The sequence below is a fragment of the Panthera uncia genome, chromosome A2 (assembly GCF_023721935.1).
Source record: "Panthera uncia isolate 11264 chromosome A2, Puncia_PCG_1.0, whole genome shotgun sequence".
Classification (NCBI taxonomy): Eukaryota; Metazoa; Chordata; class Mammalia; order Carnivora; family Felidae; genus Panthera; species Panthera uncia.
The window spans coordinates 72,313,775-72,333,839 of record NC_064816.1 but is presented as its reverse complement, the minus strand read 5'-3'; the positions used below and the strand labels follow the sequence as shown (position 1 = coordinate 72,333,839).

At 40.6% G+C, this 20,065-nt stretch overlaps 1 gene segment (V, D, J or C); it reads left to right on the top strand.

The window, feature by feature from the left end:
- Positions 1 to 199: 199 nt before the first annotated feature.
- Positions 200 to 18,629, top strand: LOC125930404 (T-cell receptor gamma chain C region C10.5-like). The segment is given in 6 exon segments: positions 200 to 221; positions 1,867 to 2,001; positions 3,846 to 4,175; positions 5,689 to 5,814; positions 15,931 to 15,978; positions 18,281 to 18,629. Coding segments are annotated over 6 exon segments (804 nt in total).
- The last annotated feature ends 1,436 nt before the right edge of the window (positions 18,630 to 20,065 follow it).

Genomic DNA, 20,065 nt, shown 5'->3' with positions numbered 1-20,065 from the left:
CCCTTTCTCTAATAACCTGGAAAACCTATATGATTGCTTTTGATCTCATCTTTAACCAAGTGCAAAAAATTTCACTTCTACAGTAAATGACTGTAGAACATCAATAATGCCACTTCACCTTAATACTCTAGCTTCTGAGGGAGTAGGCTGCGACTAGTCAAAATTTGTCCCATTGTGACTCTTCTGATATTGCCTAGAGATGATCCAGTTTAAAGGCATTTGTGAGCTCAGTAAACCACTTCAGCTCCAGAGTCCATCAGAAGTCTGTCTGCATGGTTTATATCCTTGTTTGTTTACATTGCCTCAGCAAACATTCACTGAAGACAGTGTCTATGCTGGATGCTTGAAGTCAAAGGGGCTCCCGACATGGTCCCAACACTCAAAAAGCTTGTAGCCTAGTGGGTAAGCATTCTAGATTGTGGCTTGACTGGGCCCCAAGTTTTTTGGCCTGTGGCTGACAGAGATACAGACTGTCTTGGGTTCATCGGCTCTTTTCCTTTCTTATTTTATGTAAAACTTATTGCTTATAAAATCCACATGTGTCGTTTAGTGGAAAATTGGGATAGACGAGCCAAAAAATATCCCATTAAAGAGAATAATCATATTAGCTAATATTTATTGAGAGCCAGATAACCACACTGACTGGTTTCAGTGCCTTATCTCAGTCCTCAGCAGTCCTATACAGGAGGTCCTCATTCCAGTTTCACAGATGAAGGACTTGAAGCTCAAAGAAGTTGTTATTTGCCTAAAGTCACATGGCAAGTTACTGTGGCAAAGTTTGGGACCCAATAGACACTTATCCGTGCCGAAGAGCATGGTTTAGACCGTTATGTGCTATTAGAAACAGCAAGCTGTATTTTTATTTCTGAATATTTACTCTTCTGAGCCTGACCTCGTAAATTGACTCTTTAGTTGAGCGCTTAACTAGTAATAGCTCATAATTTGTATTACTCTTCACACAGAAGACAATGTTTCTGCTTCTATCATGGCTCTAAAATTGCCTCTCTTCCCCTCCCCACGCCCCACCCCCCCGCCAAAGATCCAGTAAGTCATGTTGAATACACGTTCGTTAGATTTTCAAAATGTGATTCTTAGGGTATTGCTATAAAATGACAAGTCCTTTCCACACCATTGCATTCAGTCTTCTTTCTGCATCGGCATCAAGTGCGCCGGAAATACTGACTCGGGCAGGACAGCTGGAGCAGGTGGCCTACACGCAGGACTCGGCCGCATGACCCACAGCTGTCTTTCCTCTCAGGCTAGGACAGCGGCAGAAAGACCAGACCAGACAGGATCCTCTGATGAGCAGCTCAGGACTTTACATCAGTGCCCTGGAAACTCTTAGGGTAATTTCAAGTTCAAAGGAACAGTCTTTCAGCAACAAATTAGTTAAGTGACCACCATTAAGATTTCAGACTCTGTAACAGTTCATCTGGCTACTATCGTGGGAATGGGATTCTGGAAAGAACTGCTTTACAGTCAAACCAGGTCCCTACCCCTCAATACATAGAAACAAACAAACAAACGAGAAAACCAACGTGTTAAAAAATTGAACATTCATTTATTATATATTCAAATATATTATTTCTATTTTTGTTCCTCTTTGAAAATTATAGAGGTAGTACCTATAAATTACACTCTAGGAAAAGAGCTGATCTGATACATGAAAACCTTAAGAAAAGAGATTTAGAAGACGCAGCAAAATGTTGGGAAAAGGGAAAATCATATTCTCTGTCGTGGATGAATAAGATGGAAAGACAGAGGGGTCAGTCCATCCATTCTTGACTGGGTTCATATCTAATGTGATTTTGCTTGTGATTCATCTTTGTTAATATTAGCAGGACCAATTTTTATGTGTTTAAATAGTAAAAAATATAGGCGAGATTTTTAAAGAGGCACAAAGGGAGATTTCTGTAAAAGGTTTTCAGACAGTGGGCTATTATGGATGGGGGATCTACAAAAAAAAAAATCCTCCTCCCAAACCTGCGATCTGGATTACAGGTAAATATTCTTTCATTCTTCCATATAACGTAGGGAGGGGAGGTGGGCGATGCAGGGGCAGCAGGCTAGGTTCTGGTGCCGGCTCAGCATTCTCGGATTCGCCCCCAGTTTGGTCACAAATGGCAGCGGGATCCTTGGAGAGGTAGGTGACTGTGTCCCAGTCGCTTGGGTGGGCGACATTGACAAGGAGCTAACTTGCTAGAGCAACAGGGGGTCCCTGAGGGGTGGGGATGTTAGGTCCCTGTGGGATTTCTGTGCTGAAAGATGTGTAAAGATATTTGTATTGCTTATTTGATTCCAAAATAACCAGTAGGAAAGAATGAGCAAAAACTTGATAAACTTGTCATTTTGTCAGAAGGTGATTCTTATCCGGTACCAACACATTTACCTGTGCAGACATAATCGGGAATGTCATACGCTGGGTTTGTTTCTTTCTAAATTCAGGCTAGTAAATGTATTCATTCTTCATTAGCCTTAGAGAGGAATTTTTTTCCTGGATGAGGGAGAATATCTCACAGGGATTTTTTGAGCCTGCAGCATCTAGTCAAAAAGTTTTCAAAGAATTTTCACAATGCTGGTAAAAGCATTGGAAAAATGAAGAAAAAATGATATATTATGGTTTCCTTAGTGGTTTTGATCACAGGCACAAATAAATTCATAAACTGAAAAGGAATTTTCCGGTCCTCTTTTTTCCAACTATCTACTCCGTGTAAATTGCATCAATCCAATTAAAAAAATAGTGACACAGTTATAATTCATGAGGTCCTAAAAATATGTTTTTAGGAGAGAGAGGTGCAGACAAAAATGTGAACTTTGAATCTGAATCTGTCATGTTGTGTATAATTATCCTTCAACCAATAAATTTTGTTTCACTGGTCATTGCTTTCTTAAAATTATAAAAAGAATACATGTCTAAAATGAAAAAAATTGGAAAAGAGAAAAAATAAAGAAAAAATTGAAATCTCATAGCAACACTTATTACTGTTAACATTTGCTATATTTCCATTCATTCGTTCTGTCAACGTAACAACTATTTCAAGTGGATGTGGTTAGAACTAAATGAAATTAAATATGGAATTAGCTCCGTATAGGTTGGGACATGGTCAGTAATAAGAAAAAAGCCAATTCTTCAGAATTCCAATTACCACCCACTGCAGTTCTGCATAGAATCAGGAGTACTAAAGCAAAACAAAATCGAGACCATCACATTACTTGATAAGGTTAGTATAAGGTAAAGCAAAACAAAATCGAGACCATCACATTACTTGATAAGGTTAGTATAAGACCATTTCTGAAAATAATAATTTTTTAATAGAAGTTTTGGGAATAGTGCCACATTGTTTCTAAATTCAAGGCGCTGTAAATAATTTGGTAGTGCAGCTTTAAACATTGTTCTACTCAAAATCTTGGATTGGTTCAAATGTAAGAGCAAGATGATCTACAAAATCAGAAATCAAGGAGAAGAACTTCAGTATCAGAAGCGGGTATGGGATCTGATTTGAAGCTAAAAGTTCAACTTGATAGATTGTGAAGTATGCATGAAAATGGATTCTCATTCAAACAAATGACAGTGTATTGTTTTTAAAAAATTCCAAGTTTTAAACCAGGCTATGCCACTTAGTAGTTACAACTTTGGGCAAGTTACATGACTGCTTGAACCTCTTTTCCCATGGAAAGTAAGAAAATAAGTACCGCATAACCCATTGTGGATGAAAAGCCCTGGTAAGCACTAATCCTATTGCAACTTTCCTTTCCTTATACTCTGTTCAGGGCTGCTTCCAAACCACGCAATGTTTGCCTTTCTCTAATAATAGTTTTCGTTGCTATTCCATTTTCCTCCACAGAGGAACCTCCTGTTGAGAACACTTCCCCAAAGCCTACAATTTTTCTTCCTTCAATTACTGAAAGAAAACTCCATAAGACTGGAACATATCTTTGTCTTCTTGAGGATTTTTTCCCTGGTGTTATCGAGGTACATTGGAAAGAAAAGAATGGCAAAACAATTCTGAAATCCCAGCAGGGAAACACCATGAAAACTAAGGACACATATATGAAATACACCTGGCTGACCGTGAGTGAAGAGTCAATGGATAAAGAACACAAATGTGTTGTCAAACATGATAGTAATAAAGGAGGGGTTGATCAAGAGATTCTTTTTCCTTCAATAGACAAAGGTACGTACATATAAACATGAATATAACCTCCCAGAACCCCCTTTTTTTTTAATGAGAATAGCCTACATTTTCTGTCAAGTCTTAATGGGAAATAAGCAAAAAGAAATGTTTCTTTAATATTGTTGCCTTTAACAGAGGCACAAATATTTCGCTATTACCCCGTAGAATTAAAATAGTATGGGCTTTGGAACATACAAAGAAAAAGAAAAATTCACTTAGCCTTTCTCGCCTCACTTTCATCATCTGAAATATGAAGGTCATAATGATGTTTCTGAGGATCACTCTATGGATTAAATGAAACAGTACACATGAAACCACCTAGCAACATTGCCCACCATAAATACTCAAAAGGAGAGTCCACTTTGGATAATCTTACTTGATAAGTAAATTAGAACAATTATACATCTTTCAGGAACGTTCCACTCAGTAGTCAAAGTCCCTCTCACTTCAATCTGATCTACTCAAAGTATAACCCAGAAACGTGAGTTATAGGTGACAAAATGCTGTTCATTTGACAAAGCCAGATTGCAGCTCAACAAATAATGGTAATTTGGCTGCTGAGGTTTTAGTATGGTCTTGGGATTATTAGATTTGAATTTTATATCCCACCATTAGGTGAAACTTGGAAAGTAAGATTGGGTGAAGCTAATGCGTACAAACATTCTCCCATTGTCCACAATGGATGTATTTCTACCACTAGGAAATGCTGCCCAGCAAACGCTTCCTGCTGTCCGAGCGTGTGCCAGGCCTGGGAGGGAGGCGGGATGGACCACTGTCCCCAGGAGGACCACTACGTTAAAGTGAATATCCAGGGTCACTTGTGATTCAGTCATGGTATCTCAAAGGAGTCCCATTTTCCAGAAGCTGGACATATTTATACAGTGTGGGCAAAGCTGAATGTGCTCTGGCCCAGCTGTGATCCAGTAACTCTGTAGACTCAGAAGTCAAGTCCTGAGCATGGACATGACAGACCAGAGCCCCAAAAAGGAACCAGTTTGTGCTTTCCCTGTGGTTAGGCAGGCAATTTTTCAGCAGTGGGGAACAAGCACATAACAGGACATGTGAAGAGCTTTCTGTATACAAGTCTCAATTTCTGAAGTCAGTCTTCATCTTCTTGGGTCTGTTGAAAAGAAAACTACAGACCCCAAATGGTAACACTTAGCTTAAGGCCCCAAATCACTAAAACAAGACTTCATACCTAACCCAAGTGCAATCTCAACCCCCAGAGCAGTAACATTTAATCAGTGAACATGGGAATTTCCTGGTCAGCACTATGAAGGTTCCCAGTTGACCCCTTTCCCCCTTAGGAGAGTTACATTGCCTAGAAAAATGGATTCCTTGCTAATATTTTCCTTTTCTGCACTCCCTGCGCTATTGTTAAAATCTTTTATTCCCTGTGGTCCTTTGGAGCTCCCCTCTACTTGCTAGATCAGATGCTGCCTGATTCATAAATTGATTAATACAGCCATTAGATCTTTATCATTTACTTGGTTGAATTTTTGTTATTTAACAGATTTGGTGTCGGTGACAGGATCTGAAATGGACTTCCAGGGGCGATCGGAGACAAGTACACAACCAGGGGAGGTAACTGTGAGCCCCTTGAGTTCACTGTCCTCCTCACCATTTTCAAGGGCTGTAGGTGAGTTCCTGTTGGTTCTGAGATTCAATCTCTTTGCATTCAGACTCCTGATCTAATTGGCTTTCCTTTACAATGTGGGTCAGCTTGGGCTGGCAGAAGGTTACTGTCAGAGCCCAGTTGAGCTGGCTTCTTTGTCTGGACCCCACTTGAACTGGCATGTTTGCCCAGAGCCCAAGTGAACTGGCAGGGGGGGTCTGTCCAGAGCCAAGGCCCCAAACTTTCTGACCACAGTTTCTTGGATGGAAACTTCAGCAAGTTTCCAGAATTATTGATGGCGCACAAAGAGTCTTCTTGTGGCCAGAAGCCAGTGACATCTCTTGGTTACTGTGCATACGCTAAGGTGCACATAATTATTTTTCTTGCTTCTTATAGATAAAGGCTACTGCTAACAGGGATCAGAGACTGAAAAACCCACAAAATTGATGGGCGCAATAAGGACTGTTAGACAAAAAAAGACTGTGAGGCAATTAAAGACTATTAGAATGCTCACCACCTCAAGAACATGCCCTTGATAGTATAACTTGGTCAGGGGATAGATTAGACTGGCACCAGTTCACCCATCCACCTCAAGAAAATTTCTGTGCAAAGAGATACCCTTTAAAACACACGCAATCCCCAATTCCAGGACACATCACTTTTGGATATTAGTTCTGCTCTGAGAAGCCCCAAGTCTTAGCTATTGGGATCCTTACATTCTAAAGGGTCAAGTGCAAGCACCTTCCTGTATACCCGTTTATTTTATGTCTAAAAACTGTAGTCCCAGAAGTTACAGATGTCTAGCAAAAATGGCAAATCTTACTAAGCTTGCCTTGTGTCCTGAGGAACTAGCTTGACAACCATAAGTTGGAGACCCCAAAAACAAAGCCGGACAGAAATGTAGCTACACCTCACTTGTGCAGACATACGGCCAGACTGAAGTGTGGGTTAACTCCATTCAAGGCTAGGGTCCTATGGATCTGCTGCCAGCCCTCAGGGCAATTACAGTCTAGAAATACAATAGCGGGGAATTTTCCAACTAGGGATAAGATCATGTAAGAACTACATTTAAAAGCAAAATTTCTCAAATTAAATAAAATAGGACACTTCTGTTAATGAGCAAGCAGAAGCCTCTGAAAGATTTGAAATTCCAAGGTCGTTTCAATGAAACATTCTTTGGAAAAGGCTAATGAGAAATTAAAGACGGAAGAGGTACTAAAACAAAAAGCTGTCAGACTGACCTAATTCCTCCTCTGCTCTTTGCTCCTTTGAGCAGTCATTCAAGTGTGAATTGGCTTTCCTCTCTGAAAAGACTACGCAGTCATATTAATGGCCTTACGGACACCCCCGTATCTACCTTCAGAGGAGGGTCCCCAAATGAGGCCCTCCCAGAGTTGAGAAACTGGGTGATTTTCTGACACACTGTTACATTAATTCCCTTAAAGAGCCAAGTGGAAATTCTGATAAATACCAAGGTCTGCTGAAGGGTCCTGGGAAAACTGGCAGAACCAGGAAAGGGTGGGAAGTCTTAGCAGAATCAGTTCTCCTTCTGAATCTCTGCCCACATGCCTGGTCCGGAGAGGATAACAAAATTTCCTGTTGTCCCACCCTTTCCAAATCCACACCCATTGCTTATGGATCCTTTCTCTCCCAGAGACAGCCGTTGCCTCCTTGCTGGTATCATCCTGCGTCACTGCTCTTAGCTCTCTGCCTGCCTGGGACGTGCGGCTGTGGGTTCCCTTCCTCTGGCTGTCACTGTGGGTGATCCTGGATCTGGGGAGGGTAATATCCTTAGATAATATTCATCTTACACCCAAGGGGGGTTATTTCGTCTGCCAGAAATATTTAAAACTGTGCACCCAGAGGGAAGGAAGCAAATTGAGGCTCATGTGCTTGGATAGGTTGAATCAAACTATGTTGTCATTTCACGAAAATCCAAGTTTTGAGACACTGAGAGCAGCTGTCCTGACAAATGTGAACAGAACTAGAAACGCAGCTGAATTCAGAGCTCCCCTGTCCCTTCACCCACCCTCAAACTTCTCCTAGTTCCAGAAAAAGGCTTATAGATGATTGGCTTTAGGAAAGCCAAGTCCTTCTTGGAGGAACCTGCATTCTTCCTGTGTCCTCAAAGTGATCTATCTTGTCACATCTTTGAAATGTAAACACAGCCCACAAATGCTTGGGACTGAGGGAAACTAAGAGAAAGAGGCCTTTAAAAAAAATACAAACTGCTAAAGGGTTCTTGTGCCTAAACCCTGGCTCAGTGTCCTTCGTAATTCCAGGGAGGCACCTGGGTGGTTCAGTCAGTTAAGTGTCAGACTCTTGATTTTGGCTCAGGTCATGTCATGGTTCTTGGGATTGAACTCTGCATCCGGCTCCGTGCTGACTGCACGGACCCTGTTTGGGAATCTCAGTCTCCCCCTCTCTCTCTGCGCCTTCTCTGCTCTCTCTCCAAATAAATAAATAAACATTACAAAAAATTCCAGGGACAAATACAAATCTTAACATTTTCTCCATAAACGCCAGTGACTCTAAGGTCTTTGCAGTGATCTGTGTGTCCATAAATATATGTCATCAATGTGAGATCTTTTCCTCTCTGGATAGTGTCTCAGAAAGATAAAAACTAACCCAAATGTGTTTGAACTTCATATGATCTGGGCAAATATCCAGTTGTTGGTTTAAGTAAAATAGACATGTCTTCAGAATTAGCAGCACTAAAATTAAATTATTTCATGTGCCTTGGTTTACATAAGTAGAGTTGATCTCTTACAAAATATTAAAGAAAATAGCTTGAGAGAATGACAGACTTTGTTGTCTCATAAAGTTTTTATGGGTAATTTCAGCAAAAGTGCTAAGAACCAGTAAATTGAATAGATATTTTAAAAATATGTATTTCATTTTAAAAATGAAAAATGTTAAATATATTTTTAAATAGTTTCCCAAATCTTTTTGGTAAACTAAATCCTTAAAATTTTACAGTGTTAGCTCGAGTGTAAAAATAAATTACATTCATTAAATATCTAGATCTTATCTAGATTATTTCCAAGTAAGAGAAAATGCTAAATTATTAGTTAATGAACATAGGTTTACCAACTTTTGGTTTTCTTATTGCAGAGAAACTGAAAATATACATGGACCTATTAGTAAATGTATTTTGTGCTTTACCGGAAGACTGTTTTATGAAGAAATACACATTTCTAGAACTTTTGAAATGTGTACATTAATTTGCCAATCTAAGAATGCTGGGTAACAGTTCACAATTGCTTACATATTAGCTTTCATTAAAAATGAAAGTTTCTAAGAGTTCAGAATTTTAATAAATGTAATTAAGACCACTGAAAATAATAACGGAAACAACTCTGAATGTAAGGAAAGTAAAATGTGTGTTTTTAGTAAGAAAATGTATGAGGAAGGGAAATGTATTTTTTGAGGTATAAAAAAGGACTTTGTCCTAAGGCAAGGCTGGTCATCTACAGAGGGTAAACTCAGGACAAATTCTGAATTCAAAAGAGAAACTTGTAAAGATTTGTAAAAATGGGATGATTGGGAGCGCCTGGGTGGCTCAGTTGGTTAAGCATCTGACTCTTGATTTTGGCCCAGGTCACGATCTCACGGTCTCGGGATTGAGCCCCATGTCAGGCATGGCAACTGGCTCTGTGCTGGGTGTGCTGCCTTCTTGAGATTCTCTCTCTCTCTCGCTCTTTGCCTATCTCCTGCTCATTCTCTCTCTCTCAAAAAGAAAGAAAAAAAGAAAGAAAGGAAGGAAGGAAGGAAAGAAAGAAGGAAGAAAAAAAAGGAAAGGAAAGAAAAGAAAAGGAAAGGAAAGAAAAAAGAAAAGAAAAGAAGAAAGAAAAGGGGGATGTTTGGAAATGAATGTTATGTGTGGTCAGGACTAAAATTGGAATGAAGAATTTTCAAATCAAAAATAAGCAGGTGCAGCATTAGATTTTCTTTTCTTTATGTCAAAAGGACAAAGGGTTTTGTGGGTCTGTTTCTTTTCTTTGGAGTTTTGGTCTTCTTAGTCTCCTTAACTGGGAACATTCCAAAGGATTTGCTAAACTAATTGGATATATTTGATAAGCTAAATTACCAGGAAGCATTGTCAAATAAAAATTCATACTAGATGTTCTTTATGTTGTGTTTGTAAGATTTTGGCACATGTAGTTAAAGTCCATTCTGGTTCCACAAAAAAATGGCCCCTCATTGCCAGACGTTTGGTATCCTGATGTTCTTATAACATGGTGCCAGTCTGCTTCTGAATCAGGGCATTGAAGATTATTCAAATTATAAATAGACATCAGCTGAAAGACTTCTATAATAGAACAAAACTGTTTACCGTCAATGTCTAACCTGTCAGGCCCATAACCCTGGAAAAATTGTTTTTGTCTCCAGAAGCTTCAGACCTCCTCCCTGGGGACACTTTGAACACTTGCAGCTTCACTTTACACAGCTACCACTTAGTGTGGCTTGTTAACATGTGCTTGTTACTGTTTGTACATTTTCTGGAAGGGTTAAAGCCTTTCCCTGCTGAGGCTGATGCCCTCACTGGGGCAAAGACAGTGTTGAAAATGGGTATCCCCCTTGGGGCACATCTTCTGTGTGCTCCAGGGACCAAGGCTCCTACTTTACCAGGCAACTCATAGGCGCCTTCAGGAAAACCTTGTCCACTTCTTGGAAAGCTCTCGGTGTACAATCTTCTGCTGATCCTTGTGTCTCATGCTAGTCAGACCAGCTACTGTCTCCAATGTCTTATGCTCAAGCCGGTCATCAACAGGTTACAGAAGCTTTCCTGAATCGTAATTAAAAGGATCCTGTCGGTCACAGTTTACAGCCTGATGATTAGGTATTTTAGACACATCATCAGAGTAAGAGAGCCACTGAACTCCAGTAGAAGAGGGACCTTACCGATTGCTCCTGCTGTAACACTCAGGTGCACATCACACAGCTACAGAAGTCTCCACCTGTCACTGGGTCCTGCACAGACACTGGACATCTCTGAGTCAAATTGAAAGAAAGTGATGTAGCTGACATGCAGGTAGGGTGTTTCTGCCCAAGACAATGGATCAAGATCTCACACTTCAATGTGTGAAACCTTTTCACCTTCTTTTCTTTCCAACGAACGGCCTGGAAAGATAACTCTCTCATCTGTATCTCCCAGGTCACAGCCAAGGGGGGTGAACTCTGGAATTGAGAGCAGCCTTTTATTTCTGGCTGGGAGAAAATCTAACACTGGTCTTAACTTTTCTCAAGCTAAATAAGACATCTCATTGGTTGACGTCCCTCAATTTACATCCTGAGTTAGAAGGGACCTCCCAGGAAGCTTTCATGACCAGGATTCACTCCTTTGGCTGGGCCTTACTTCCCTGGTCAGGGATCAATGTAAGGGAGATGTGTTCAAGACCTTCTGTTTCATTCTGAAAATTGGTGCAGAATCTCTTACTAAAGCAATGGCTGCCCAAGAAAAATCCTTAGACTCTGGCCAAAGTAATTCTTGAAAATAAGATAGCCCTTGATGATCTCTTAGCTGAGCAAGGTTGGGTCTGTGCTGTAGTCAACACTGCCTGCTATTCCCGGATTGACACTTCTGGGGAAGTTAAAACTCAATGACATTCGATCACTGAGCAAGCCACTTGGCCTAAATGAATGATTCCTTCCGCAGGGTCTTTATTACTTATGTGATTTTCATTGCTTTGAGCCTTGGGAAGCATGGCTTCAAATTGCACTCCAAACATGAGGAATTATCCTGTTTATTGTAATCACAATATGCTGTCTGGTGCCTTATGTTCTCTCAAAAGCTTTAAATGCAAGTTCAGAGCTGGTAACCTGCAAACTAATGATCTCTCTAAGATGAGAATGTCAGAAAAAAAAAGAAAGAAAGAAAGAAACAAAGAGAACAGAATGACCAACTCAAAAACTGTAAAGCTGAAGTGGTAACCTGTGAACATTCACAGGCCAAAAGGTTAAGACCTGTGAATATCACAAGAGCAACCACAAAAACTGTGAGAACCTCAGAGAGGTTGCTGAGTGCGGTTAATGCCTTCAATTGTGATCCCTCCGTTAAGTTAAACCGGGAGCCTGATCAAAAGGCAGGGCTGTTAAAAAGAAAACCACAGTCTCAAAATGGCCTCACTCAGCTTAAGGCCCCAAACCAGTAAACCAAGACTTCATCCCTGCCCAGCTGCAGTTTCAACCCCCAGAACTGTAGCCTTAAACCAGGGAACATGGGCATTTCCTGGCTCGCACTAGGGAGTTTACTGATCGACTGCCTCTCTGGTCCCCTTGCCTAAAATAATGTTCTTTGCTAATAATTTCTTTTTCACTCCCTCTCTATCTGAAAAAACTTCCCCACTCCTGCAGCCCTTCTGAGCTCCCCTTTACTTGCTGGATACGATGCTCCCTGATTCATGAATAGATCAGTTAACACAGCCAGTTAGGTCTTTAACACTTATTTGGTTGAATTTTTGTTATTTGACAGATTTTTAGTTCGTCCAATGATCAAACTAGGGCCAAACCTTTGCTTTCACCTGGGTGGTGATGAAGAGCAAATGAAATTATCTTGATGACAATCCCTGCTGTTGGAAACATGATATGGATGATTTTTTTCATATATTTATTGCATTTATGTATATTCTTTCCTAAAACTTAACTAAAGTAAGATCACATAGACAGCCATAACTTTTTATGGCTAAGAAACAGGCAGGAACCAAATGAGCAAAGCATAAATTTAACGTAACCACTGGGCTGAAGTGTCCTGTGAGGTTTCGATTTTCTAGTGATCAGAGAAATGTAAAATGTATTTTAAGTTCCACAGTGATGATTACAGTAAGGGAGAAGTAAGGATGAGGACATTTCTGTTAATGCAATTCTAGAAAATTTCTATTGCTGTTTCTTGGAAATTTTTTGCTTGTTGTTTTTGTTTTTGATTAAAGTTTATATATTTTTTACATTTTTTTTAACTTTTATTATTGAGAGACAGACACAGAGCGTGAGCAGGGGAGGGGTAGAGAGATGGAGGGACACAGAATCCGAAGCAGGCTCCAGACTCCGAGCTGTCAGCACAGAGCCTGACATGGGGCTCAAACTCACAAACTGCGAGATCATGACCTGAGCTGAAGTCGGTCGTTTAACCAACTGAGCCACCCAGGTGCCCCAAAGCTTGTATATTTTTATATGTATACATACACATGAAAGCACAAAAGAATGAAGTGATTCTGAACAGAGATTAAACTCATCTTGTCCACGTTTTCGACCAACCTGGATTGAGAAAGAGCACCTAGGACACGCACACACAAATTTATTATGAAAATTGTTACCTTACTGTCTTTATGTCCATCAATGCAGGGTAACAGATTTTATTTATCTTTTTTTACCTTTTCATTTGAATTTCTGTTAGTTAACATACAGTGTTACATTAGTTTCAGGTGCACAATATGATGAATAAAATCATTGTATGGAAAAGAAAGAGATTTTTTTTTGATTTTTTTTTAACGTTTATTTATTTTTGAGACAGAGACAGAGCATGAACGGGGGAGGGTCAGAGAGAGGGAGACACAGAATCTGAAACAGGCTCCAGGCTCTGAGCTGTCAGCACAAAGCCCGACTCGGGGCTTGAACTCACTGACCGTGAGATCATGACCTGAGCCGAAGTCGGCCGCTTAACGACTGAGCCACCCAGGCGCCCCAAGAAAGAGACTTTTAAAGCACTTTAAAGTCAGCTCTTGAGAATTTTTTAACATTAAACATAATTATACTAACATTTTCCTTCTTGGAGATTTTTCCCAAAGCCTATACCTCAAATCCATTTTTTTTTTAATTTCAAGGTTTTATTTAAATTCTAGTTAGCTAAAATATATGGTAAAATTGGCTTCAGGACTAGAATTTAGTGATTCATCACTTACATACAACACCCAGTGCTCATCACAAGTTCACTTTTCAATGCCCATCACCCATTTCCCCATCCCGCTCCCACCTCCCTCCATCAACCCTCAGTTCCTTCTCTATAGTTGACAGTCCTTTATGGTTTGATGGTTTGCTTCTCTCTCTCTCTCTCTCTCTTTTCCCTTTCCATACGTTCATCTGTTTTGTTTCTTAAAGTCCACATATGAGTGAAATCATCTGGTATTTGTCTTTCTCTGACTGACTTATTTCACTTAGTATAAATACACTCTAGTTCCACCCATGTCGTTGCAAATGGCAAGATTTCATTCTTTTCGAAGGCTGAGTAATATTCCATTGTGTGTGTGTGTGTGTGTGTGTGCACGTGTGTGTATACATCTTCTTTATCCATTTGTCAGTCAACAGACATTTGGGTTCTTTCCATACTTTGGCAATAGCACTGCTATGAACATTGGGGTGCATGTGCCCCTTCGAATCAGTATTTTTGTGTCCTTTGTCAAACTCATTTTTTAAGAGTGCACCAAAATATGATTGTATGGAGTGCATAAAATTGCATACCAGGACCATGTATGTGTGGACAAGAACACATCAATTAGAAAAAAGATAAACTAGTGGCACCTGGGTGGCTCAGTCAGTTGAGCGACCAATTTTGGCTTAGGTCATGATCTCATGGTCTGTGAGTTAGAGCCCTGCAGTGGGCTATATGCTGACAGCTCAGAGCCTGGAGTCTGCTTTGGGTTCTGTGTCTCCCTCTCTCTCTCTCTGCCCCTCCCCTGCTCACTCTCTGTCTCTCTGTTTCCCAAAAATAAATGAACATTTTTTAAAAAATTAAAAAAAAGATAGACTAAAACGGCCTTTCAACTCTTTGCTTCTCTATCCAATAGTCCCTTATCTTTTTAACAAATTTTGTCCTTGTACATATGTTGTACTATTTTTTTTTAACACCGTAGATAAATACAACCCTCACCTCAGGTTTTATACATCCAGACAGCTATCAATGTGATTTGGCCTATCATTCTATCCCTGCAAGGAAGTGCACTGAAATGCTGAACTTCTACAATTAAAAGGTCATTTGCTAAGAGTAATTAAGACACTGGAAGAGATGATGTAGGAGAGTCCACGATGGTGCAGTTATGTTCTGTTTCTCTTTTTTTATAAGTTTATTTATTTATTTTGAAAGAGACAGAGAGCAAGTGGCAGGGGGGTTGGAGAGAGAGAGAGGGAGAGAGAGAATCCCAAGCAGGCTCTGTGCCAAACTCAGGAACGGTGAGATCATGACCTGAGCTGAAACCAAGAGTCGGACACTTAGCCAACTGTGCCACACCAGTGCCCCGGAGTTATGTTCTATTTCTATGGATTGTTTTACAAGATACTTTCCACACACTCTAGCTCGTCTAAACCCCCAGAGTGTCCTCTGAGTGCTGGCTCTGCTGGTGACTGGTATGACTCTCAGAAAGTTCCTTACATTCTCTAAACCTTATCTCTTTGTGTGCAACACGGAGTCCTCCACGTTAAGTTCACATCAGTGTCACTGGGGGATCGGATGAGACAATGCATGTGAACCTTTCATATAGTGCCTGGCACAGTAATAATCACTCAGTAGGTATTGACTTTCATCAGCATTGCTGTCACGTCCGTAAACACCTCCACTCCAGAAAATCGAGTGCCGGATCTGGGGATAGTAGGGCATGCATACTTTGAAAGGTAGGGCTGCTTTCTTTCCTTAGACAGGAAATCCACCTAAACCAGACTTCTTCCAACGTGTAAGATTCTACTGTGGTTTCTAGTGTCTACGAATTTACTTTGGTAGCAACACTTCGTGTCAACAGTGGGTGCTGATGACCATATAGCAGCCACTGTTTCTGGTTATTTTTCCATTCCATGAGTATTTACAGAATACCTACTTTGTGGCAGGCATTGTAGCTAGGAGATACAAGCACAAAAGGAAAACACGATAGTCTTAAAAAGGATCCTCTAGTTGTGAGAAAAAAAGAAACAAATCCATCATTCATGAACTTCAGCATGTTCATGTGCAGAAATACAACATATGAATTGATCTACTGAATTACATAGAATCAGTCCAACTGTTTCTAGAATTTCAGGGCTCATACTTGTAATTCCTCTCTCCTCTCTGTTGACAAATTGCATCTATCTATCCATCCATCATCCATCCATCCACAATACACACACGTGTCAAATAATGGATATGAACAATGGAATAATACTTGCTCTCATTTCTTTTAGATCTCACTGCTATTCACTCTACAGAAGCTTCTCTGAAGGATGAAAATGGTAAGTTTTTCTATATGTTTGCCTTTATGTTATGCTATAGCATTTTTTCCTCCTGATCAACTTACATTTTGAACTTCCCTGGCTTCAGATAGAAACCTCACATTGGCAGGATCTTGCAAAAAGACTGAGTGATATTTTAAGTCAACCCATCATTTCCCAGGGGTTGTCTTCACACAGTACATCCTGGCTTGGGAATGAGAGGACTATAAATTAGGAGTGCAACAAGGGCTTCTGAAGTATTTCAACAATGGATTTCATTCATTTCTGTGACCTTTGTTTCTAATAACTGAGGACATCAGCTTGCTTCTAGATTTCTTGTTTTGAGTCTTTGCTCTTGCTTGTAGTCAATAACATGAACTAACACAGAGAGGTTATTGTACAGAAGGCATGGTGTGTCCCGGAAGTACATTTTGTCTGATTCTTTTAATACTCGCTATGAAGGATTTTATTACCACTTTACACATTATGGCAATGAACTAAATTAATTAAGTCCCTTGAACAATGCCACACAGAGAAATCTGGGGCTTCAACCAAGAGCATCTGAATCAAGAGCTCATACACTTACTCAGTTTTTATTCTTCCTCTAAATCCCAAAGCCAAGGCCTTGAGACAGGTGCACACATGGGGGCAGGGTGGGGGGATGAGTGCAAGACTTCAAGTGCCACAGACTGACTTTAACTCCAGTCTTTTAATTATTGATTGCACGAATGTGGGTACATTACTGACATTTTCTAACCCAAGCAGGGATAACACAAATAACACCTAACTGAGTTACTGAAGACATAAGTTCCCATATGTGGAATGTCTAGTATTGGGTGTCTCATTTAGCTGACACATTGTAAGTACTGGTTTCTGGCCCTTTCTCCCAACATATGTACCAAGAAAGTGATGAGAAGCATTGACTCTAGCCCTGCTTGTCTGCCTTCCATGTCCAATATCAAGGGGCCTCTGGACCCTATGTAACATATTACCTGACTAAGGGTAAGGAGTTATGAGTGTATCACCACTTGAGGTCCCTTCCACACCAAGGGGGAATAATTCTGGAGTTCTTAACTCTAGAGATAAAGCATGTAAAGTAAATTTCCATAGGAACAGACTTGGCCTTGTTGTTCGTTGAGTAGTCAGTCTGTCCCACCATCGTTGTCATTAATTATTTCAACATATATTTCTTTCTAAACTTCAAAGGATAATAAAAGCTATTTTCCTACAATATTATAGCTACAATGAGACATTCAAGAAAGACAGGTAAATAAGCCATGACCTCCTAAAGTGTCAGAGATTTTGGATTAACCCCTTTCTTTCTTTTTATATAATGTCCTCTTTACAAAAAACTTTCACCCACCCCACTGTGAACACCACCAAATTTCCAAGGATTCCTAGGAATCTCACTGAATGCACAACATGTAATGGCTAATATCCTTCAAAATAAGCAATTCTTCTTTATATTTGTGCTAATCATTTGATGGGTACTTACTGCATGTGGAGATGCGGAATTACAGCATAGCTGAAAATATTGCTTAAATGTCATGTTGCGGGTACCTACTAATGGTCTAAGATCAGGCAAATTACTTCTCTGTCTTCAATTTATTCATAAAATGGGAATAAGAATAATAATCTCATAGGTTATTGAAAAGTTAAATAAGATTAACATTTTGCGTGGAAATCTCTCAAAGTCAGTGGTGTTTAGTTTGTGACCAATGTATATTGGCTGTTATTCTTACTCTGAGACAGAGACGGGGTCAAGAAGCTAAAAGCTATTTATCACCAATGCTTTTTCCCCCCCACTGGATCCATTCATTAAAAATGCAACCTAGGGGCGCCTGGGTGGCTTGGTCGGTTAAGCGTCCGACTTTGGCTCAGGTCATGATCTCACGGTCCGTGAGTTCGAGCCCCGTGTCGGGCTCTGTGCTGACAGCTCAGAGCCTGGAGCCTGTTTCAGATTCTGTGTCTCCCTCTCTCTCTGCCCCTCCCCTGTTCATGCTCTGTCTCTCTCTGTCTCAAAAATAAATAAACGTTAAAAAAAAATTTAAAAAAATGCAACCTTACCATTCATACTTTGGAAAGTTCTAAGTGAATTTTGCAGAGATTGTTGATTGATTTGACCTGCAAGCTGGATTCTGAGTTGTCTTTGTGGTGGTGGTAGTGCTGACGATGGTGTAGATGTTTTTACAACTGGGTTGGATTGGTGTAGGAGAGTCAATTCAACCCAGATCATTGGAAATGTATAATGTGACCCCGCTCCCATTAATAAGTCCTAGCCTTTCAAAAGAGCAGGTGAAATTAATAAATGGTTTCTTTTTAGACGCCTTGTATCTGCATCTCGTGAACAACTCTGCCTACTATACCTACCTCCTGCTCCTCCTCAAGAGCATGGTCTATTCTGCCATTATCACTGTCAATCTGCTTGGGAAACCCACACTCTTTGGTAATGGGAAGAGTTCCTAACACATGGTGGCACAAAAGGTCCACCTTTTTCCATTGGCTGTTATCCCTAAAAGCCAGTAGGCACCTTCCAGTCATGTCCCCTGGGGCTCTTTAACGAGATGACTTCCTTGAAGCCTTTTAATTTACACACCCTGAGGCCTCTATCTTTGTTAATGAATTCTGTACTGTTTTTCATAAAAAGAACAAGTAAAATAATCAAGACTCTACTCTTGTCTCTGTATTCTTTCATTTGGTGTCCTCAAACTGGGAGTCCAAGGTAAGGGACAGCATGACAACTGGGCCTAGAAATTCAGCACTGGTTCTAATCATGGTCAATTCCACATTTCTAATTCTTGCCCTGAGAGAATCTTTATGATGTCTTCTTTGGGGACACTGGCCAGTGAAGGTGTCCAGGTTATTTCTTCTTCAAAGATCAGCAGATTCAGACTCACTTGGTTTAAGACATTCTGGTGGTGACAGTATCACATGTCATGTGACTGGCGGGTGTGTCGGACCTGGACCCGTGTCACACGTGCACCATGTTTCCTGATGTCACAAGAACCGCATGAGAGCTGCACTAACACTGGAAAGGTAGGGTGGTGGAGGGGTTAAGTGTTTGGACTCTGAACCCTAAATGCCTGGGTTTAAATCTTGGGTCTAAAGTTACTTGAACTCCCTGTGCCATAATTTGTGCCATTTGGAAAATGGACTTAGAGTGACACATCTCCTGGAGTCGTATGGATGAGATGAGATCATTATGCTGGGCACATAAAGTGGTCAACAGCATTTTCATCTACTGGTGCAGCTCTACTTTAGAAATAATACATACATGCACACACACACACACGAAGTATGACACTCATTTATATGTGTGTGTACATTTCTGCAAACATGGGTATAAAACAAAATGTTCAGGATGTGGTAGGTGGGGAAAAGAATAAATGACTGTTTATTTTCCTATTTGTGCTAGTGAATGCATTTAAAGTAAAAAAAATTTATATCTGAGAATGAAAACAATGTCTCATTTAAAATTGGGGAGGATCTTTTCTTTATTTGCAATCAGCTTCTGTTTCCGTGAAACATCTGCTTTTGAAAAACAAATAGAAGAGCCTCTGTGGAAACAACATAAGATCCACCAGATACAAGAAAGAGGAAATTTAATTTCCATCTGCTCCTTGATTCTTGGGAGTTTGATCAGACTTCTTTAGGCCGAGTGCCTGGGCCTCTACGTAGAGATCTGGAACACAGATCTGTTTGCAAGAGGCAAACAGGGGAAACTAGCAAATGACCCAGAGCCATGTGGGCTGATTTCAGGGCCGGGCACTCCTAGCCAGTGTCCCCCGTGGCTTCCAATCCTCAGCCCCTCCCTTCCCCAACCCGACCTGGGTAGCCCTGGACTGGCAGGTGCAGAGAGGGGGAGGGCGGTGGTGCAGGGGACAGTGTGGGGGGCAGGAAGGGGCTGGTGTTTTGTTTTCTCAGGGGTTTTTTTTTTGGTCTATGTGCTTTGTCAAATGTGGTTGATTCATGGAAAAGGCTTGAAGTCAAACCGGCCCCTACTGGTTGGGGCTGTGTAAGCTGTGGCTGGGGTGCTGCATGATAAATTAAGGGCAGTTACACCACAGCCAACTTTGCTCACTTCCAAAAGGTCACAGCTAATGAAAGA